The sequence below is a fragment of the Bufo gargarizans genome, chromosome 2 (genome assembly GCF_014858855.1).
Source record: "Bufo gargarizans isolate SCDJY-AF-19 chromosome 2, ASM1485885v1, whole genome shotgun sequence".
Taxonomy (NCBI): Eukaryota; Metazoa; Chordata; class Amphibia; order Anura; family Bufonidae; genus Bufo; species Bufo gargarizans.
The window spans coordinates 531,927,599-531,952,194 of record NC_058081.1 but is presented as its reverse complement, the minus strand read 5'-3'; the positions used below and the strand labels follow the sequence as shown (position 1 = coordinate 531,952,194).

The following is a 24,596-nucleotide window of genomic DNA, read 5'->3' as shown; positions in this document are numbered from 1 at the left end:
CTAGCCCTTTCCTGGGCTGTTTTACAGCCGTTTTAGTGCCGAAAAGTTCGGGTCCCCATTGACTTCAATGGGGTTCGGGTTCGGGACGAAGTTCGGATCGGGTTCGGATCCCGAACCCGAACATTTCCGGGATGTTCGGCCGAACTTCTCGAACCCGAACATCCAGGTGTTCGCTCAACTCTAGTACAGTCCTGACTCCTGTCATTATTACGCTCTGTACTTGGTATATTTGTATATAGAGGTACAGTCCTGTCATTATTACTCTCTGTACTTATTATATTTGTATATAGAGGTAGAGTCCTGTCATTACTATTCTCTATTCTTGGTATATTCGTATATAGAGGTACAGTCCTGTCATTACTACACTCTATTCTTGGTATATTTGTATAAAGTGGTGTAAGCCGAGTACCGGGGTGGTCCCCCCAGGGTACAGTGAAGTCACAGCTTTTGCCAAAACAGAATTTTACTTAAATGTGGCAATAAACACAACCACAAAGCATCGCGCTGGGGACTCCAAGATGGCACTCGGTCCAGATGTCTAGAAGCTCAAGTTCTCGCGAATCTCCCCAGAACTTGAGCTCCTTCTCCCTGGCTAAGAGCAGGGGGCTGCGATTGGATGCGCTCGCTGCCAGGGAGCGCATAACTGCGCCCACCAGAACTTAGAGAACAACGCCTATTATAACTTCGTTGCCTCATTTGCATATGAGGAGACGAAACTAACGGAGAGCGTAGCGGCCGAACGGGGGCTCCATTTGAAAAAAAAAAGTGTCCAGACATCAGTGAGAGCAGCCCCATAAGGTCGGATAATAATTTAACACACTATTTTCAGATGAAAGGTGCTCTTTAAGTTATGGAGTCCTTGAAATGAACAGTAGTAACACTTGTGGCCCGACACAAACAGAGACTCTAACTAACTAACTACAGGCAGTGTATGTTGCTTTGTTCCTCAGCTCTCATCAGCGTTCCTGGCAGCAATCTTCCTTTTTCTGGACAGGATCAGGTTCTTGGACTCGATCAGCTTCACTTAGCTGCAGCTCTGGTATCTGAGGGATGCTCTCACACCTGGATGCTGTCAGATTCACTGCTCACACAGTTCCTTAGCATCTCTCACAGCCTCCTTCTAAGATGGCTGCTCCTTCCTCTCCCCAGACTCTGTGTCAGCCCCACCTCTTTCATGAATATGGAGATATATGTGCAGTCTGTAGCTGTGTTAGGAAACAGCGGCATCTTGTGGTCAAACAGCAGAATGTCAGTCCAGAACATTAAATTTAATCACACAGTTTTCAGACAAGTAGAGCTGTTTCCCCATCTCACATGCCACCCCAACTAGAGGATGTCATCCTTGGCAACCCTCCCTATACAAACTCATCCTGGGTATAACGCTGTGGGGGCACACCAGCATTGGGCCTCGTTGACCTTCGTAGAGTGACAGGTTCAGAAGCACTGGAGACGTCAGGCACATTTAATGGGAGAGAAGCTGTTGACCGCTCAACACTTTCCCTGGATGGCAAACTTGCCACGGCTGGAGCCTCTGTGGGTATTGGAGCAGGGACAACACACCAGTCTGGAAACGTTCGATCCCATACAGTTGGTACAACTCATTCATTCGAGTACCCTGAAAACATGCCCCCTGGTCCGAATGTATCCTCCGTGGACACCCGAACACCTGTATAAAGTGTTTGCAGACCGCTTCAGCGTCCGACTCTGCCGTCTGGCCTCTGGTGGGTACAGCCACTGCATAGTTTGTGAAATGATCTATTATGACTAAACAGTATGAGTGTCCAAAGGTACAGTACCCAATCTGTACATAATCAATCATAAGGAGCTTTAAGAGCGCTGAGGCGAATGGCCTGGAAAGGAGCCCACTGTTCAGTACTCTTACTCAGCCCGCAGGGCAGTATACCAGCCGCTGGAGCCACTTAAATGTTTTATCACTCCCAAAATGGGCACCCCTCTCATGGGCTTCCCGGGCAGCCTACGGTCCCAATGACATGGGGATGACAATCGGTCGCCGGTACTGCAACTCTGATTGCAAGTATATGGTCCGACACAGGAAGCCCTGGGTAACAGTCAGCTTATCCCACTGCCTCAACAACTTTTGGCCCTCTGGAGTTAGACGTGCCCACTCCTTTGGCTGCGGCCAGATCTTGTTCCGGAACCATTCTTTCACTTTCCACAGGTCCGGGCAACCATTCTGGACCCTCTCCCAATCTTTCCCAGCACCATTGCCACTCCACTTGAATGTGCCATGTCCTGGAACATGGGTAATCAACCAAGGTCAGGAGTTTCAGTGTCCGCTAGCTCCTCATCGGCACTCTGAGCTGACAACCCTACAGGAGAGTGTGTCAGCGTTGCTGTTCTCCCTACCTGACCGGAACTTTATGCGATATTTGTACTTAGGAAGATGAGCCAATCACCTCTGCTCAAGCGCACCGAGCTTGGAATTTTGCAGATGTGCTAATGGTTTGTTGTTTGTCATCACGGTCACCTCTGCACCTGTCAGGTACTCCACAAACCTTTCGGTCATGGCCCACACCAGTGCCAGTAGTTCCAATTTAAAGGAGCTATAGTTGTCAGGGTTGCGCTCTGACTCCCTCAGGGACCGCCTGCCAAAGGCAATGACTCTCTCACGTCCATCCTGGACTTGGGACAACACGGCCCCCAGACCATGTAGACTTCCGTCAGTGTACAGCATGAATGGGGTGTCGAACCCACGCATAAGCCAGAATTGGGGCACTGGTCAGCGCTTCCTTCACTGCTTCATAGGCCTCTCGTTGCCGGGGTCCCCACTCGATGGGACGATTCTTCGGACCCCGCAGTGATAACTCGTTTAACGGGCCCACAAAATGAGCAAATTTGGGTATAAACCTTCCATAGTAGCCGGCCAGTCCCACGAAGACCTGCCCCTTTCATAGTGTACTCGGCTGGGTACCTTGCTGGGGGCCGGTTTCACCCCCTCCTGGGTGACCAAATGTCCTAAATACTTTATCTGCTGTTGAAACAGTTGTTGCTTCTTGGGCTTGATCTTGAGCCTACAGTCTTGCAGCCGTCCTAGGAGCTGCCGCAGCTTCTGGAGGTGATCCTCAAAGGAGACCCCAAACACTATTATATCGTCCAGGTATATCAATACTGCCTCAAAGTTGAGATCCCCCAGACAGTGCTCCATCAACCCCTGGAATGTTCCCGGGGCATTGGAAAGACACAAATAGTCCAACAACATGGACAGTGATATACCAGAGGGGGAAAAATTTCCCACAAAAAATAGGTATTTTAATCAGGGGCCATTTTTATGTGTCTTAAAGGGAAACTCTCAAAAATGTGCCCTGCTGGAGCCTAGAATTTTTTTATTTCCTATCGGTTTGATGCATGCAAATGTGCAGCACTCCATGCATTTAAAAAAATGCAAACGTTAATGTAAAAAAAAAATCTTCCATGGAACTGTATGGTTAACGGACGCCACTGTACGGCATCAGTCTGAGGCATCTGTTAGTTGAAGCTGGTATATCATCCTCAAGCAGTTATTTTGTGGATGCAGGTATATGGAAAACCTCTATCACTATTTTGTGGAAGCTGATAGATCGTAGCCCTCAATCAGTATTTTCTGGAAGCATACAAATGCACTATAATATACTTTCCATGTTAGAAAGTATATTATATCACACCCCTCTGTGTATCACTCCTATCGATAGCACAATGTTACCAGTCCTTAAAAGGACTTTTGTGGCCCTATTAGCTAGTGTTTGGTGTCCTTAAGTTCCTAACAGCCTGTCCCTGCTCCAAAATGCAACCTCTCCCTACACTGGCAAAACACATAATGAAAAATGGCTGCCAGATCGGGTTCTTTTATAGGGTTGGGGGTGTGTCCATATGCTGAAACGTCTCAATTGGCTGTCCTGTCCAACCTGATGGATGTATCATGGGTCAAAGTTTGGCTCAATGTAAAAGAATATGGTGCGTGTGGACATCGCCATATGTTCGGCGGATCGCGAATGCGCAAAGTTTGCCGCAAACCGACTGCCAGACGAACCGCAAGGCCATCACTAATTCAGACTATCCCTCGGATGTCCATCTCTCTGTTATTGGCAGCCGTCAGCCTGATGACGCTCCTGTCTTCTGACTCCATCAAATGTCCAAAATGTCTTTCAAAGAACTCCAGAGGCATAAGGGTGCACTCCGACCCTGTATCAACTAGGCAGCGTACCTTCTGGCCTTCCAACTCAGCTTCCATAAAAGGGGCTGCTGGCATACAGGCCATGTTCCTCACACATAGGTCTTAGCTTCTAGTGTACCGCCGCAGGACGCCCAGCTACTGCAGCGGTCGGAAGTTTAATGTCACCTCGGACTTCATCTGTTCTGGGCACTGTCTGGCCATTTGGCCATACTGTCAACAAGCCCAACAGAGAGACCTTCTTTTGACATGCCCCCAAACCTGAGTTATCTTGGGTGGAGTGGTGCGGGGTGCTGGGGTCATTTCCGGAGGCCAGGGAGATTCTGCCTTCATCTGGGACACTTCCAGCCGAAGTTCTCTCAATTCTGTCTGCAGGTCCTGGACCACATCCCTAAAGGACTCTGAGTCTTCAGACCCCGACAGGTCCCTTGTAGCATGGGTGCTACTCGCTACTCTCGCCCCTACAGGCATGTGCTCTTCCACTATCTCCACAGCTGCTAGGTAGATGCTATAGAATGTCATGTCAGCCATTGTCCGGGTCATCTCTTGAACTTTGTCCTGTAAGAGATTGTTGGAGAGCCCCACTATGAACTGGTCTAATAGTAGCTGGTCCACCTCCCGGAAAGGCTTCCATGGCCTCTGGATCTAGCCGCTGTATTTCATTTAGCGTCTCCTGTAGGGCATTGGAGTACTGCATCAGGGTCTCGTCCTCTCGCTGTGGTCGGTTGAAGAAGTGGCTCTACAACTGCACTACTTTAGCACGCCCCCCTGGGCTCTCTCCAGCAGGTAGAATATTTTCTCTAGGGTGTCTATCTCGGATTCGGGCCTTACCATCACTGTCCATCTGATGTAACCTTTTAGAGCCACCAATGTAACCTCTACCTGCAGCTCGGGGGTCAGGTTACACATTCTTACCGCACTTCATACACTTTCAGTCCAGTCCTGCAACGTCATGTTTTTATTGTCAATTTTTGTCAGATGATGCAACAGCGCCCCCCTTACTAGTGCGGCCATGGCGGGGTCAAGCTGTATCAGCGGTGTTGGTGCAAGTTGGCCTTGCACTGGCGCACCCTAAGATGGGTCCTGAACAGCTGCCATTGGCGCCGGGGGACAGTCTCCGTCCATAACAGTCGCTGTATCCTGCCGACTATGCCAAGATGTAAACCGTGTATCAGGGTGGGCTCTCCAGTATACAGTGAAGCCACGAAAGAGGAAAGCAACCCTAACATCAGCTTTTGCCAAAACACCCTCCGATGGATGCAGGAGGTAAGAGTAGTAATTTACCTACTGGCGGGCACAACTAAACTGCCACACCTTACCTGTTATTACCCTAAAAGAACAAGAATCACTGTATGGGTGTGTGGTATTGGCTAGCCTGCGGTGCAGCACAACAGCTTACAATCTTACACAGATCTACAGTATTCTCCCTCCCATAACTGGCCCGGTAGCACGTGCCTGGGTATTCCTTGTGAGCAAAACGGCAGCCTGGCTTGAGTTTGTTGGAATTTTATCAGATCTCCAATGTGAAATGTCACTTTAAGTTATGGAGTCCTTGAAATGTACAGTAGTAACACTTGTTGCCTGACACAAACAGACACGCTAACTAACTAACTACAGGCCTGGTCTCTATGCGCCAACACTGTGATGAGGTGCGTGCACGATCTTACCGACCCGGGTTTGGTTTGCATCCGCTGGTGACTCTGAATGGAACAAACGTCTCTCCAACAAGCATGCGGTACCACAGTGTATGTTGATTTGTTCCTCAGCTCTCATCAGCGTTTCTGGAAGCAATCTTCCTTTCTCTGGACTGGATCAGGGTCTTGGACATGATAAGCTTCACTTAGCTGCAGTTCTGGTATCTGAGGGATGCTCTCACACCTGGATGCCATCAGATTCACTGCTCACACAGTTCTTTAGCGTCTCTCACAGCCTCCTTCTAAGAAGGCTGCTCCTTCCTCTCCCCAGACTCTGTGTCAGCCCCACCTATCTCATGAATATGGAGATATATGTGCAGATCGTAGCTGTGTTAGGAAACAGCGGTATCTTGTGGCCAAACAGCAGAATGTCAGTCCAGAACATTTAGTTTAATCACATCACACAGTGTTCAGACAAGGAGAGCTGTTTCCCCATATCACAGTGGTACAGTCCTGTAATTATTACTTTCTGTTCTTGGTATATTTGTATATAGAGGTACAGTCATCCTGTCATTATTACTCTGTACTTGATATATTTGCACATAGAGGTAAAGACGATTACTCTTGTCATAAGACTATGAAACTAATAGACGGCACTGTTCATGAGTCAGAACAGCGCCATCTATTGGTTTCATAGTCTTATGACAAGACGATTACTCTTAATCAGTTTGACAAAGGCAGATTATATGCCGAAACACGTCACTGGAATGTGACAATAAATCACAGCAAGATTATCTAAACAAGCGAGTGCCGGTCTCTTTTCTCCTTATCTACACGGGATGCCAGTCCTGAGACACGTGCACCGCTACTCTACTTCAAACCGCAGTGCCGATTGATATATTGTATTATATTATTAAGACGATTACTTTTGTCATAAGACTATGAAACCAATAGATGGCGCTGTTCATGAGTCATGAACAGTGCCACCTATTGGTTTCATAGTCTTATGACAAGATGATTAGTGTAGCCTTTTGCATGGAAAATTAGCGATAAAAATTCACGATTAGAATATTTGCAATCTACACTACTCATGAACAGCGCCATCTATTGGATTCATAGTCTTGTCATAAGACTATGAAACCAATAGATGGCGCTGTTCATGAGTCATTACAAGCATGGCAATAGTCCTCAGATACACCCTAGGAAGCTTATATTACTGCAGATAAAGTGCTAGAAGATGTGTGAATGATAGCAGCAATCCTATATACACCTCAGTGTTAATGCAGGCTATTATAGGATGAGTGCTACACGGTGTGTCCCACTTACTAGCGCCCCAAGATGAACAGCACCATCTATTGGTTTCATAGTCTTACGACAAGAGTAATCGTCTTGTCATAAGACTATGAAACCAATAGATGGCGCTGTTCATAAGTAGTGGAGCTCACAAATATTATAATCGCAAATTTTTATCGTTAATTTTCCATGCAAAAGGCTACACTAATAATCTTGTCATAAGACTATGAAACCAATAGATGGCGCTGTTCATGAGTAGTGTAGATCGCAAATTTTCCATGCAAATGGTTTTTCAGCTGAAATGTCTTTCCCATATGCCCATGTTTATGCAAATGAGTTTTTACATGACAAAACTGTATATAAAGGTTATTGAATATTATGTTAGGACAATCAGAAAACTTTTTGTCTCCCTAATGAAATTGATCTAGGTTCGCAGGTCCACTCAAGCCAGCTAACAGATCTGAAGTAACTTTGAGGCTTACTGGCTCTCAGTCAGATGAGAGCTCATTTGGAATGTCTCATAGTGCACAAGGCTGCCATTGTAAGGTATGCTGACTAAGCCTGTCATCTGTCTCATGGATAGATTGATGGCTTGCATATACCTGGCTTTTGGCATATAGCCTTTATGTGGTTGTCTATTGTATGTCGTAGATAATGGGAGTCCAAGACGCATCCTGCCATCCTCTTAATGCTGTTTTCAAACCATTTTGATGGGGTTTCCATCAATTTCTAACCTTTTTTTATGAACCAGACACCCTCTTTTCTTCAGAGCAGGGGGTGTCTGGTTTGATGCTCGGGTCTCCCATTGACTTTCATTGTATTAAATTGTACTCGAGCACCCACAGTATACGGCCGAGCACTCGGATGTGCCGAGCATAACGATGCTCGAGCTGAACAGCAGTTTGACTGAGCATGCTCGCTCAACACTACTCTGTACTTCATATATTTGTATAGAGAGGTACAGTCCTGTCATTATTACTCTGTTCTTGGTATATTTATATATAGAGGTACAGTGCTGTCATTAGAGGTACAGTGGTATAGAGGTACAGTGCTCTGTACTTGGTATATTGCATTACAATGGTACAGTCCTCTTATTTTTACACTTTATACTTGGAAAATGTAAATATAGTGGTATAATCCTTTCATCATTACGCTCAATACTTGATATATTTGTTTATAGAGGTACAGTCGTGTCATTATTATGTTCTGTATTTGGTACATTTGTATATAGAGGTACAGTCCTTGTTCTGTCTTTATACAGTTTCACACAGTGTGTAGTCTGACATTCAGCATAAACCATTCCTGTCTTCCAAATAAGAGGACTGTTCTTTGTAATCTTACTTTTAAAACAGGAGTATTTGATGATTGGTAAAACTAAAAGAATACAAATAGCATGTATAAATATTACGCATGGAATTGCATGTACTATAACATTACATTAAGGCTACTTTCACACTAGCGTTCGATCGGATCCGTTCTGAACGGATCCGATCATAATAATGCAGACGGAGGCTCCGTTCAGAACGGATCCGTCTGCATTATTTTAGCATATAACAGCTAAGTGTGAAAATAGCCTCGTACGGATCCGTCCAGACTTTCAATGTAAAAGTCAATGGGGGACGGATCCGCCTGAAGATTGAGCCATATTGTGGCATCTTCAAACGGATCCGTCCCCATTGACTTACATTGTAAGTCTGGACGGATCCGCACGCCTCCGCACGGCCAGGCGGACACCCGAACGCTGCAAGCAGCGTTCAGCTGTCCGCCTGTCCGTGCGGAGGCGAGCGGAGCGGAGGCTGAACGCCGCCAGACTGATGCAGTCTGAGCGGATCCGCATCCATTCAGACTGCATCAGGGCTGGACGGCTGCGTTCGGGTCCGCTCGTGAGCCCCTTCAAACGGAGCTCACGAGCGGACCGACGAACGCTAGTGTGAAAGTAGCCTAACAGTGAAGTGCATGGTAAAATGGCTGCCTAACATAAGACTGCATGTCTAACATCTAACAGTATAACAACTTCCCTGAGACATGATAACTAGCTGAACAGCTCTGCATAACATAATGTCCCTGAAACAAAGATAGATCTATCACCAGATATGCTTATATCAGAATGGTGGAGTTTAAGATGGAGATATGCAGAAGGACAGCTCTATACTGTGTCTTGGAGACTTCTCTTTCCCAGGATGCTTTGCACTCCCACAATGCTTTGCACCAACCACAATACAGCTGTCTTTGAAACAAGAAAAACGAGGTGCATCACATTTTAACGCCGCTAGATGGTGCTATTACAACATTAATCACTACAGGAATATCAGCAGGGTTAGAATTTTCCCTAACCCTGCTGGGCAGAACAGTCCTGTCTTTATTTATATATAAATAAAGAGCACATACGGGGTGGCACTGCTCAGCCTCCTCCACAAACGAACACACAGAATCAGCCATGACCGGACTTTGACAACAACTCATTGCTGGCGGTGTTCTGCCCACATAGTTCTTTGAATATGAACAGATATATAGAAAAATTGGGGGCCCTCACCAAAATGTGAAGTAATGTTCTTTATTCTACAAATAAAAGCGTAAAAGGTATAGGGAGGACCACACACTGCAGGCAAACACTTATGCCGACGGCCGTTTTGCGCCGCATTGATTCCCCAGGCCACTAACGTGGTGACGCTCGTGCGCCACCTCTTATGCGCCGGGTAATCTAGGAAATTCCAAAACAAACAAATAACAAAAAATAGATAAAACACAAAAGCAAAACAATTAAAATGTTTACAAAAAAAACGCTCATCATTTTTATCGTTCAGGTCTAATGTGCCATTGCTCCTGAGCATATAATCCAGGTGGCTTCTTTTCTCAATAATAGGCAATGTATATCGCCTCCTTGTGGGGGATTTTGGACAATTTCAATACCTGCAAAGCTCAGTGCCTTGCTATCTCCATTATGTATTGACCTTACATGTTCTATAAGTCTAGGACACCCTTTTCCTGTTGCTATGGAGTTAACATGTTCCCTGAACCTGTCACACAGACACCTAATGGTTTTCCCTATGTAAAAGCGGCCGCAATTACATTGTATGAGGTGCGTGCCGCCTGATTTTTCTATATATCTGTTCAGTCCTGTCATTATTACTCTCTGTACTTGGTATATTTGTATATAGAGGTACAGTCCTGTCATTATTACTCTCTGTACTTGATATATTTGTATATAGAGGTAAAGTCCTGTCATTATTACTTTCTGTACTTGGTATATTTGTATATGGAGGTACAGTCCTGTCATTATTATGCTGTGTATTTGATATACTGCATTACAATAGTACAGTCCTGTAATTTTTACACTTTATACTTGGAAAATCTAAATATACTGGTATAATTCTGTCATCATTATGCTCAATACTTGATATATTTGTATATAGCGGTACAGTCCTGTCATTATTACTCTCTGTACTTGATATATTTGTATATAGAGGTACAGTCCTGTCATTATTACTCTCTGTACTTGGTATATTTGTATATAGAGGTACAGTCCTGTCATTATTACTCTCTGTACTTGATATATTTGTATATAGAGGTAAAGTCCTGTCATTATTACTTTCTGTACTTGGTATATTTGTATATGGAGGTACAGTCCTGTCATTATTATGCTGTGTATTTGATATACTGCATTACAATAGTACAGTCCTGTAATTTTTACACTTTATACTTGGAAAATCTAAATATACTGGTATAATTCTGTCATCATTATGCTCAATACTTGATATATTTGTATATAGCGGTACAGTCCTGTCATTATTACTCTCTGTACTTGATATATTTGTATATAGAGGTACAGTCCTGTCATTATTACTCTCTGTACTTGATATATTTGTATATAGAGGTAAAGTCCTGTCATTATTACTTTCTGTACTTGGTATATTTGTATATGGAGGTACAGTCCTGTCATTATTATGCTGTGTATTTGATATACTGCATTACAATAGTACAGTCCTGTAATTTTTACACTTTATACTTGGAAAATCTAAATATACTGGTATAATTCTGTCATCATTATGCTCAATACTTGATATATTTGTATATAGCGGTACAGTCCTGTCATTATTACTCTCTGTACTTGGTATATTTGTATATAGAGGTACAGTCCTGTCATTATTACTCTCTGTACTTGATATATTTGTATATAGAGGTACAGTGCTGTCATTATTACTCTCTGTACTTGATATATTTGTATATAGAGGTACAGTCCTGTCATTATTACTTTCTGTACTTGGTATATTTGTATATAGAGGTACAGTCCTGTCATTATTATGCTGTGTATTTGATATACTGCATTACAATAGTACAGTCCTGTAATTTTTACACTTTATACTTGGAAAATCTAAATATACTGGTATAATTCTGTCATCATTATGCTCAATACTTGATATATTTGTATATAGAGGTACAGTCCTGTCATTATTACGCTCTGTACTTGGAATATTTGTATATAGAGGTACGGTCCTGTCATTATTACTCTCTGTACTTGGTATATTTGTATATAGAGGTACAGTACTGGCATTACTATTCTCTGCACTTGGTATATTTGTATATAGAGGTACAGTCCTGTCATTATTACTCTCTGTACTTGGAATATTTGTATATAGAGGTACGGTCCTGTCATTATTACTCTCTGTACTTGGTATATTTGTATATAGAGGTACAGTACTGGCATTACTATTCTCTGCACTTGGTATATTTGTATATAGAGGTACAGTCCTGTAATTATTACTCTCTGTACTTATTATATTTGAATATAGATACACAGTCCTGTCATTATTACTCTATTCTTGGTATGTTTGTATATAGAGGTACAGTCCTGTCATTATTCCTCTCTGTACTTGGTATATTTGTATATAGAGGTACAGTCCTGTCATTATTACTCTCTGTACTTGGTATATTTGTATAAAGAGGTACAGTTCTGTCATTATTACTCTCTGTACTTGGTATATTTGTATATAGAGGTACAGTGCTCTCATTACTATTCTCTGTACTTGGTATATTTGTATATAGAGGTAAAGTCCTGTCATTATTATGCTCTGTACTTGGTATATTTGTATATAGAGGTACAGTCCTGTCATTATTACTCTCTGTACTTATTATATTTTAATATAGATACACAGTCCTGTCATTATTACTCTCTATTCTTGGTATATTTGTATATAGAGGTACAGTCCTGTCATTATTACTCTCTGTACTTGGTATATTTGTATATAGAGGTACAGTGCTGGCATTACTATTCTCTGTACTTGGTATATTTGTATATAGAGGTACAGTCCTGTTATTATTATGCTCTGCACTTGGTATATTTGTATATAGAGGTACAGTCCTGTCATTATTACTCTCTGTACTTGGTATATTTGTATATAGAGGTACAGTGCTCTCATTACTATTCTCTGTACTTGGTATATTTGTATATAGAGGTAAAGTCCTGTCATTATTATGCTCTGTACTTGGTATATTTGTATATAGAGGTACAGTCCTGTCATTATTACTCTCTGTACTTATTATATTTTAATATAGATACACAGTCCTGTCATTATTACTCTCTATTCTTGGTATATTTGTATATAGAGGTACAGTCCTGTCATTATTACTCTCTGTACTTGGTATATTTGTATATAGAGGTACAGTGCTGGCATTACTATTCTCTGTACTTGGTATATTTGTATATAGAGGTACAGTCCTGTTATTATTATGCTCTGCACTTGGTATATTTGTATATAGAGGTACAGTCCTGTAATTATTACTTTCTGTACTTATTATATTTGAATATAGATACACAGTCCTGTCATTATTACTCTCTATTCTTGGTATGTTTGTATATAGAGGTATAGTCCTGTCATTATTACTCTCTGTACTTGGTATATTTGTATATAGAGGTACAGTCCTGTCATTATTACTCTCTGTACTTGGTATATTTGTATATAGAGGTACAGTCCTGTCATTATTACTCTCTGTACTTGGTATATTTGTATATAGAGGTACAGTGCTGGCATTACTATTCTCTGTACTTGGTATATTTGTATATAGAGGTAAAGTCCTGTCATTATTATGCTCTGTACTTGGTATATTTGTATATAGAGGTACAGTCCTGTCATTATTACTCTTTGTACTTAGTATATTTGTATAGAGAGGTACAGTCTTGTCATTATTACTCTCTATTCTTGGCATATTTATATATAGTGGTACAGTCCTGTCATTATTATGCTCTGTACTTGGTATATTTGTATATAGATGTACAGTCTTGTCATTATTATGCTCTGTACTTGGTATATTTGTATATAGAGGTACAGTCCTGTCATTATTACTCTCTGTACTTATTATATTTGAATATAGATACACAGTCCTGACATTATTACTCTCTATTATTGGTATATTTATATATAGTGGTATACAGTCCTGTTATTATTACTCTCTGTACTTGGTATATTTGTATATAGAGGTACAGTGCTGGCATTAATACCAGGGGTGCATCTAGCCTTTCTGCTGCCCGAGGCAAAAACTGAAACCCCCCTACCTTCCAAAACTAATTTGTTAACCTAACCCCTCCCTCCAACTCTATTGTTAAAGGTATCCTTGGAAAACATTACATATATGCCTCTACAAAACATCCAGGGTAATACAGCGCCACATACCTCTTACATCCAGTGATGTCTCCTCTGATGTAAACATGCTCTTTTTTTTATCTTCCCTATTCAGACAAGACTGTCATGATGATTTCTTTCAGCCATCTCTTGTCTCTGCAGAGTGAGACAACTACTTTTGCATCCTTCTACCCACCTCCTGAACACCCCATCCTGCCACCCACAATTCTGTGCCTGCTGTGCTCCCCAATGCTTTACTGCAGAAATAGTCCCCCTGAAAATACTATTACCACACAGATAATGCACCTTAATTATTGGCATACAGTGCCATAAAAATACCTGTGCCCAGCAAATAGTGTCTCTGAAACTGATAGTGCTGTAAACATGGTGTCCTCCAAAAATAATTGTGCTAAGCTGATACTATGCTAGGGTGCCTCCAAATGTAACAGTCCTCCCAAAAGTCCCACCAATAGTAATAATTCTCTGCCAGAGTGCACTATGTGGTAACAGTGCACCCAATAGTAAGAATGTCCTTCATTTTCCCCCCAGAAGTATTAATTCTCCCTGTAATGTGTGCTAGTACAAAAATGCTCCCTTATAGTGTGTAGCAGTACATAAATACCCCCTTATGTGTGCCAATACAAAAAATGCTCCCTTATAACGAGTGCCAGTACAAAAGAAAATCCTTTAAGTGCCCCCTGTAGAACAAATGTCCTTATAACGGCAATTTTAGTATGTGTGCCAGTATAAAAATGCTCCCTTATAATGTGCGCTAAGTACAAAAAATGGCCCCTTATGTGCCAGTACAAAAAATGCTTTCTTATAACGTGTGTCGGTACAAAAAACTACCCCCTTTTAGTGCCCCCGGTAGAAGGGATGTCCACATAGTATCCCCCTTATAATGTATGCCAGTATAAAAATGCTTCTTTTTACTGCCACAATGTCCCCATAGTGCTTTCTCCAGTTACAAAATAATAACCCCCACCACATTGTGGCCTAACACCATGCTGACAAATAAAAATTATAAACTTTCCTCCATTCTGCTGGCAATGATGCAGTGCAAGAAACAGACCTTTTCTAGTCTGTGCCCTGAGCTCTATGCAGCCCGGCTCAGGCAGTGTCATAATAATGACACCGGCCTCTGATAGACTACAAGAGCTGGGACTAAAGCCTATTAGAGGAAATGGTGGGCCAGGGAGATATTGCTCCCTTACCCCTGTAGCGATGTAGTTGAATATGTAGAGATGAGCGTTTCCACAATGGTAGCGATCATTGCCCAAGGCCCTTCCGCTGCCCACCTCTTGCCCCTACCTGGTGCTGACATTTGTCTCACCTCGCCTCATTGGCGGTGCACCCCCAATTACTACTCTCTATTCTTGGTATATTTGTATATAGTGACTCACACTTTTAATTTTTTCAGACTTTCTTCTAACCTCATTTTTCTGTCCTGGCTTATTAACACTCACAGGCGTCGGAGCATCTTTGCTTTCCTAACCCTCCTGCCCTCCTGTCTGTGGACTGACTACCTCTTGGCTTTTTATATTAACCCGTGGTAAGTCATTTTTATTCTTTTAAGCATTAGATTAACATTTAGTTAAATATCACTAAGAAGAAACATATGAAATGGTGTTGATTGGTGTTGTCCATTACCTCCATACTTTTTGCCCCCCCCATTCACAATGTGTCTGCGGTGATTCATCAGTGGAGAATACACTATAATGTCATAATCCTTTGTGAGCATTCATTACTGGATTCAGCATTGGCTATCACACTGTACTATATTTAAAGTGTTATATGATTTATATGATCTTTCACTAATGTTGTAAGAATACATTATGATCTCTCCGTTGACTGCAACTGATTAACCTCTGTAATAAATGGGGCACAAATTGGTCAGTATTTGCAGACGACACCAAGGTTTTAAATGTTATTGAGAGGAGGTTCCTATATAAAGTGGCTAAACGTTTAGCCTGATGTAGCAGTTCAGGGTTAATACTGATAAATATAAGGTTACACATTTTAACTATTTTAGCCTTGGTGAAGGATTTTGGAGTAATTATTAGTGATAAGCTATATAATAGTGCAGAATGCCAGTCTGCAACAAGTAAAACTAAGTTGTATCAGAATGGGTATGACATCTAGAGAGACAAGAATACGGTCCACTGAAAGCTTCATTATGTGTCCATGATTTTCATAGAAAGTAAATTGGAGTTGGAGAAAGTTCAAAGAAAGACACCACAATTGTTAAATGGGTTGGATGGGTTCAGAGTATTTCATGCTCCGATGCTCTTTTACCCTGCGCTGAATCACGCAGGGCAAGGTAATTTTCTGCAGATCCGGTGTCATACCAGGCTATCTATAAGGACTGCTAGGCAAAGGCTTCCTTTCAGCAGTGAGCCCGGTGATGCCACCGGCTCTGATGGGCGGGCTTAGCACTGCCCTAGCCTGTAAAACGGTTAGGGCAGCGCAGCGCTAAAGCCTGACCATCAGAGCTGGTGATGTCACCAGGAACACTGCTAGGCGGAAGCCTTCGCCTAGCAGTGTGTTGTTATAAGCAAAAAAGAGCCCTTGCTCTTCGCTGAATTGCATGAAATGCTATGATGCTTAAATCAGGAGGACTGCCTGGCCGAAAATATGTTCGTGTTCAGCTATGAACCCAGACAACCCCTTTAAGGGGATCTCCCATATGTATTTAGAGTGAAGAAGAGAAGGCTGTGGGATTTATGATGTTTAGAGACTCAGGGAATGTATTTATTCGGTTGAATATTTTGAGATTAGGGATACGATAATAAAGCAGGACTAGACGTAGGGGAGAGGTTGTTAGGGTTAGATACACTAGGTTTCCACACAGGGACACCGTCACACAATATCTTCAACCACAAATATGTAAGTGCCAATTGTGTAAAATGTATGCTGTAGAATTTACTTTACCCTTTACTGGAAATGAGGGCCCGAACCCTGTAAAACAGCTCTTGATAATCACCCCCTCCTCCACCATCTTTCACAGGAGGTCGATTCATCACTCCGGTGATCACATTTCCAGTGACTTCATGTTTTATGCCAATCCAGGCTTGGCATAGTGCATGGTGATCTTAGGCCTGTGTAAAGCTACTTCAACGTTGAAAGCTATTTCTTGTGCTGATGTCACTTCTAGACCCAATTAGGAATTATATGATGAGTGATGTAACAGGAGATTGGGATCTACACACCATGCACTTCAGCACTTGTTGGCTCCACTCTGTGACTGAGCTGTTGTTACTTCTAGATGCTTCTACTTCACAATAATGGCACTTACAGGTGACCAGGGCAGATCCAAACTGGCATATGGCAGAGGAAGCATCCTTTGACAGTGCTACCTTTACAGTCACTGAGCGCTTCAGTATGATCCACACTACTACCAGTATTTGGCAATGGTGATTGAATGGCTGTGCACTGGACTTCAAGGACTTGTTTGTAATGGGTGGGGCTGAAACTCCTAAAGTTGATAATGAGGAGACCAGTCCACATACTTGCCCTAGGCTGCCCATACACATTGTGGCCCGGTTATATGATCTGCATGTGGATTTCTGCTAATTGCTTGGCTGAACCTGTTCTTACTATTTGAAACAATGGCAATTATAGGTGTAGGCTAGCAATTAGTGGTAATCCACATGTGGATCCTGTGGCCAGGCCGCACCTTGTATAGACACCTATTATGTGAATATTGGCTATGGAAAATTGAGATAATGAGGCAAGTAAGGTTCTTAGACTTACAACTATTATAGGTAGTGATTTCTATCAATGTATATTAGAGTTTTTGCTGTTTTCCTGCACGTTGTCAGCTCTTCAGCCTCTGTAGTGTTCCATACACGTGGATCTTATCTTTACAGACACTGTAGTACATAACGGCAGCTGTCATGTCCCATGTATGTTTGGAGTTCACCTTTATGGGCACTTTCTTAATTTTTTCCTTTTTACTTTCCTAACATGTTTACATATACAAACAAAATCATAAATTACACAGCAACAACCAAGATAACAAAAAAAGCTAAAAGTGCTTATTTTGTTCAATGGTCCGGCCTTCTTAACAGTATATATAAAGCTGTATGATCCTGTCAGCAGCCAATATCTGTAGTGCTCAGGCTCTGAAGGAGGAGGTTGAGGAAGAGATGGAGTAAATGGAGAAGAGTTAGACTAGTGGATGTGATAGGCCTTTTACATTTACTGCTCTGACCCTTCTTTGTAAGGATATTTGTGTGATGCGTTTTATATGAATATGATTTTGTGGTGGTCTAATGGTTTGAGCTTTTGCCGTGGATTAGTGAGGTTCCGGCCTCACACCCAGTAGCTTCCTCATTGCATTACTTGCTACCCATTGGGCCAAAAATGATTATCTATAATACAGTAGCTCTTATTCTGTTCTGTAGAATTATTCAAGTTCACATTGATGCTGAGGGTTACAGGACTTAAAGGGACACTTCCACCAAATTTTTTAAAATCACATATTAATAACCTATATGTGAATGTTATATGTAATTTTTCTTACGAAAATGGGTGATTGGTTTATCGGATATCATTTTTTTGAAGTCACTCCCTGTATTCTACTTCCTGTCCTGGCTGTTTAACCCCTTGGTGACCTCCGCCATATATGTACAGTGGAATTCACCACTTTAAAAATGGCTCCCGCTTGCAAGTGCAGTGGGTGCCATAGCCACCGGGTTTCCTGCTGTTTCAAACAGCAGAGACAGGGGCAGATGTATGCCGTAAGCCCTAAGCTGAGCGCATACATTTAACCCCTCAGATGCCATAGACAAATGTGACCACAGCATCTGAGCGGTGTGGTTCTCCTGCACCCGTAACGGCATTTCCCGGTTGAGATGGGGAAACCTGTTATAAGCCAGTAAGAAGGGTCCGATAGCTAATTCTGGAATATACCAATGCAGGCCAGCAGGTGGCAGCACTGTATTGTTATATAGTAAATTGTGTGTTCTATGATGGCTATATAGCCACCACAGAACACTATTGGCAATCTAATGATTACCAGTTATAGTCACCCAGGGTGACTTAACAAAAAGGAAAAAAATAGTGTTTAGAAATAAAAAAAAAAAATTAAAATACAAACCCCCCCCCCCTTTCCCCATAATCAACATACATAAAAATATACACATATACAGCTTTGTACATATAACTACAAAAAAGTTATAGGGGTCAGAATATGGCAATGAGAAGAAAAAAATTATTTTTTAAGGTTTTTTCTTTTTTTTTTATTATTAAAACGCAAGAAAAGCTATACATATGTGGTATCGTTGTAATGTACTGACCTGGAGAATTATGGTAACTGGACAATTTTACCACATCGTGAACAGTGTAAAAAAAAAAATAACATAAATGTCTAAAAAAAGTCCATAAAACCCATAAATGTCTAAAAAAAAACCCTCTCCCATAGAGGTTGATGAATGATCTCCTGTCTGTTGTGCCTATAGTCCACAACTTCTAACTGCTGTTAAAAAAAGGTTGCCCTTGCTGGCCAGGGGTCACCTCAATCAGTCACATGATGCAAGGGTGGGGGGCAGTTCACTGCTGCAGCCAGTCATTGGCTGCATCAGCGTCAAATGGATGTTGACAATGGTTGAACCAAGTGCTGCAGCAGCGGTGGAGTAAAGGAGCTTCAGAACCAGCAGTGGGGAGCAGACAAGAATGCTTCCTCCACAGTTCTGGCCATGGGGGAGGGATCTGCCAAAAGACTCGCAGAAGATGAACAACCCCTTTAAGTTTCAAACCCTATTAGGGATAGAAGGGTAAGAGTTAGTAGGTTAAGCTACAAAGTAAATGGCCTTTACAATTAATTATAGTTAGGGTTCTTAGGGTTATAGTTAGGCTACAATGCAGATTTCTCTCCAGGTTAGTAGGATTACAGTTTAGGATTACAGGCAATAAGTTGTCACGTGTGTGCATAAGGAATAACACTATGTCTGACCATTCTATGACTGGCAGAGTGCATTTCTTCACAGTTTTCCCTATCTCTGATTCTCAGTTCTGCTGAGCTAGTAGGTAGAGACTAGCTGCTATATGTCTCCCATACACTGTAGACAGAGGAGATACTGCTCCCCTATCACTGTCTTTCATATGCAGAGAAGTAAGAGAGCGTGGAACACAATATAGAGAAGTTCTGAGCAGTGTAGATATGAAACCAGTAGCTGTGACGCAGTAAAACAATATTAGATGCTGTAGCCTCTGTGTCTCTCACTCTTCAGCTCTTATAGGATATATTACAACGGTTCTTATATAGTGATATGAAAAGTTAGTGTCCATTTAAAGGGGATATCTGGTAACTCATAAATTAAAATTAATGAAAATACTTAAATATTACTTTATTATAAATAAATATATTCTCAAATTAGTTATAATGGCTTGATTTGTCTGGTGATCAATTATCAGGGGAAATAAAATGACTGCTGTCCTATTATTACACACAAAACCTGTCCTAATCACACAGGAGGACAAGTTACTTCAGAGCAGTGAGCTATAGAGCTGCCTCATCCTCCTCTTTGCTCTACTTGTTAGGGATTATGCTGTACTTCAGCTTCCTCCCCAAAAAGTCAATTCCTACAGAGATTCAGCTGAAGATCTTATCAACTGTATTAAGAATCATAATTCCTGACAAGCAGAGCAGAGACGAGGATGAGGCAGCTCTTCAGCTCAATGTTCTGAAGTAACTTGTCCTCCTGTGTGATTAGGACGGGTTTTGTGTGTAATAGGACAGCGGCCATTTTATTTCCCCTGATGATTGCTCATTAGACCAGTGTTTCCCAACCAGTGTGCCTCCAGCTGTTGCAAAACTACAACTCCCAGCATGCCCGGACAGCCTTTGGTTGTGCGGGCATGCTGGGAGTTGTAGTTTTGCAACAGCTGGAGGCACACTGGTTGGGAAACACTGCATTAGACAAATCGAGCCATTTTAACTAATGGAAGGTATTTGGGAATATAGTTATCATAAAGTAATATTTAAGAATTTTTTTGTCATTTTATTAATTCCTGGAGAACCCCTTTATGTGTAACTTACATTGTAGGTGTACTATTAGGGTTAGTAAAGTTATAGTTTGACTGTGCTATAGATGTTCTACCATACAGGAATTTGTCCCTGTGGCTGCTGTGGGCACAGTCATCTGTCATGAAATTTTGTTGTGCATTTCCAGTCAATTACCCTGAAGAGAATTTCTGTTTCTTTTTTAGTGTTACCAGAATCTTTTACCAGAGAGGTAGCAGTGTTTGTCTGGAGCAGCAGTGCCCAGTTAGGTCAGTCTATTTCAGAGACCCTGTGTGTCATACTTTCCCCACCCCAGCACTGAGTGTCACATTCAATAAGAAGTATTTTGTACGTTATTTGTCACCACTTTTCCCTTTCTTACTTAAGTCCAATATTCTCACAGTCTGTGGGTAAAGACGATGCGTGAATCATGTTCTGTATAAATACGTTCTTCATTTCCGTGTCTTTTCATAGCTGATTCTTGAAACATCTAACACCCAGTTCCCACACAACTGTCCACATGGGCCTGAAAAGAATCTGCTTTGAATCTAATTGTCCTTCAAATGGCTTATTAGAAAGATAAAATTAAATGACCCCAATAAGCCTCAATTCCGTAGAACAGAAACAATGGGCAGGGCTGCAGTATGATTTCTGCTCTGGAAAAACAAAATTCTATGATGCATTAAGGCAGCACTGATGACACAATCTCCTTACAATGTCAGTTTGATATCTGACCACACCAATCCTGCACCATCCATGAGGGTGATGGTCACTAAGCGCCACATGCCAGCAGACAACATGTTAAGGCCTCTTTCACACGAGCGTGACGGATTTGCTCCGGATGCGTTCAGTGAAACTTGCACCATTTTGCAAGCAAGTTCAGTCAGTTTTGTCTACGACTGCGTTCAGTTGTTCAGTTTCTTCTGCACGTGTACAATGCGTTTTGATGCTTTTTTCATTGATAAAAAACTGAAGGTTTACAAACATCTCCTAGCAACCATCAGTGAAAATCGCATTGCATCCGCACTTGCTTGCGGATGCAATGCGTTTTTCACTGAAGCCCCATTCACTTCTATGGGTCCAGGGCTGCGTGAAAAACGCAGAATATAGAACATGCTGCGTTTTTCACGCAACGCAGAACTGATGCGTGAAAAAAAAAACGCTGATGTACATAGACCCTTTGAAATGAATGGGTCAGGATTCAGTGCAGTTGCTATGTGTTCACGTCACGCATTGCACCCTCGCGGAAAACTCGCTCGAGTGAAAGGGGCCTAAGATGTTTTACCATTCATTAACTAACATAGCTTTCATTTCCAAATTGTACTTGCTCCAATTAAGACAATAGAGGTTAAAAAAAGCCTCTTTCATCCTCCATTGTCTTGAAACATGGCCTCAAGCTCAGATGCCCATTGATATGATCTAGAGATCTGGTGATCAGCATTCCCTATGTACAGTAGCCTATACTGTGAAGTATCACACACAGTTGTAGTAGACTGAAAGGTGTGGGAGTTAGCTCCAACTTTAGGCTAAGGCCAAATAATCAGGCTGCCAAAGCCACACATTTTTTGTGCCATTCACTGCTGTGGCTGCCAGGACTGTTTAGACTTATTATTTTTTTTCATGTGTAGGGGGACTGTCAGTCATGTGTTTTTGTAAAATAATTTATTAGGGAAATATGAGTAATTCTATTAGTAAAGTGCCCTGACCCCTTAGCAATTCTCTAACTGAGCACTAACTAAGGAGAATTTGTCCTGAGCGCTCCATTGAACTGTGAATATGGCTTACTGTAAAATGCATAGGCCGGCTTCTCAGCCTGCCTCTGCTCTCACATCCTCCTAGACCCTGTCTCCCTACACGTGTCTATGATACATTTTACTAAAATAAATTCAGGACTTTACCAAGTTCCTTGCCTATGTGTATTTCTGGCAGCACTTATCATTGAAGGATCATTCTTCTCTAGCTGCCCAGCACTTCCCTGTTAGTAAGCGCTAGGCAGACAGAGGAGACCAGTGCTTCAGCAATCAGCACTGACACAGATGGGCACTGTACTCTTAATTTCGGTGCTGATTGCTGCGACATTCGTCTTTATCGGCCAAGCACTTACTAACTAAACAGGGAAGTTCTGAGCAGATAGAGGAGAATGGAGCTGGGGCAACACAGGCAGGGAATAGCTTAGGGTCAATCAGTACAATAACACTCAAACAAGTCTTATCTTCCAAAGTCTGATTTTCCCTATTCAGGTTCATGACCCACTATGTTCTCGATTAGTCTCCACTGACAAACATAATGAACAATTGGAGAAGATCTAACACAATTTCCATTGTCTTCACATCTTATTAAAAAATAATTCTTCTAGAGGAGGATTGATATTGCATACCCAAAGAAGTTTTCGCTATCGGTCACATGATTACTGGAGGAAACTTCTGTGGACTCAAAAGTGGAATGTGCTACAGAACCAAATAACACTTCATCCAGCATGTGGAAGTTATCCAAATCATTGTTGCACACAGTGGAGAGTGTATTGAGGCTTGGGCCTATGGTGTATAACCCTAACTTTTATTTTTGGAAATATGAATTTCGAATTGTACCAGAGAATTCTGGGAGAGGATTTCAGGGTATCGATTCATAAATAATTATCACACACAACCAGATGATTAAGGAGAAATTTCACGATTTGAAACACAGTTCAGAATAGACCTAAAACCCATGAATGGTTCTGCTACTTTTTTGTTTCAATTCCTTACTATTTTCAAGATCTCTGCTTGTTGTCATTGAATGCAAACATTCTTCTTAAAAGCCATCAGCGGAACACATTCATGTTTTCATATATAAAACCTCTTGAATCCCATGAATTTGCAATGGTACGGTAAGTTGCAGAACAGGGTGTTCATTTAAGAAAGCAGCCCTGGCAGCATTCCTAAAAGACTTCTTATTTTTACCTTATTTCTCTCCTTTCATTGAGCATTTGGTGAATACATGGAGAATGTAACATCTCCAGAAGCACTGAAACCTGCGATTCTTAGTAACATAGTCTAGTGTAGGAGACCCATGTAAGGTCTGTGCTGTGTGTGACCTATGACCTCACCCAGTGACCCACTATTTAAGTGGGAAGTGAAATTAGGGATGTACAATAGATGACAGAGACCTTCTACGAATGACTGCCCCTAGTGAGTAGTGACCTGTGACTAGTAACCTGTCACCAGTTACAAGTGATTGCTCTCATTGACCTTTCTCCAGTGACCAGTGACTCCACCCGCTGATCAGTGATCTCAACATAGAGATCAGTGACCTGACCTGGTGACCTAAGCCCAGTGATTGTAACCAGAAGTCAGTAACCTTCCCCCAGTGACCAGTCACCAGACTGTGTCGATTACATTTTCCTTTTTCAAATAAATGTTAATATTTCTATTTCAGGAGCAAGAATGGATTCAAGAAGCGGAAATTGACCAAGTAGGTGACCAGCCAATATTTAATTAATAAATCTGATTATCAGCTGCAGCCAGAGAAATCATAGAGAGCAGTAGCTTTCTCCTCCACAAGAGTCAAGCTGTCCAAGCTCTGTCTGATGTCAGATCAATGTCAAACTAGAGCTTTCAGCCTATCTAGATGTTCCCTCTCTGGTTGTATCAGAGGCAGAGTAGCAGCAATAATTTGTCACCAGGGAATTGCACTTCATTCATTGTCAGTAAGTTATGTTTTAGCATCAGTAAGACTCTGTATTAATGACACCATCATCTCACTTCTCTCCCTTGTCCTGGAAGCCCTGTGCAGTTAGATGACTTTGATTCCTACATTGTGGACATGGCAAAAGATTCTGACTACAAGTTCTCACTGCAGTTTGAGGTAAATGAGTGTATGATGCATTTACCCCACAAACC

General features: G+C 41.9%; 1 protein-coding gene across 5 annotated transcripts in view; it reads left to right on the top strand.

Annotated features, from left to right (window-relative positions):
* The window catches only part of PTPRO (protein tyrosine phosphatase receptor type O), a 149,345-nt gene that overhangs the window by 87,411 nt on the left and 37,338 nt on the right, over positions 1-24,596 (top strand). For 3 of the 5 annotated variants that reach the window (XM_044281509.1, XM_044281506.1, XM_044281510.1), the window contains 3 exons: positions 15,181-15,264; positions 24,133-24,168; positions 24,480-24,561. In XM_044281509.1, coding sequence (XP_044137444.1) covers positions 15,181-15,264; positions 24,133-24,168; positions 24,480-24,561 — 202 coding nt within the window. Of the gene's footprint in view, positions 1-15,180; positions 15,265-20,924; positions 20,988-24,132; positions 24,169-24,479; positions 24,562-24,596 lie in introns of all 5 variants that reach the window. The other 2 variants (XM_044281507.1, XM_044281508.1) reach the window with 2 other exon arrangements.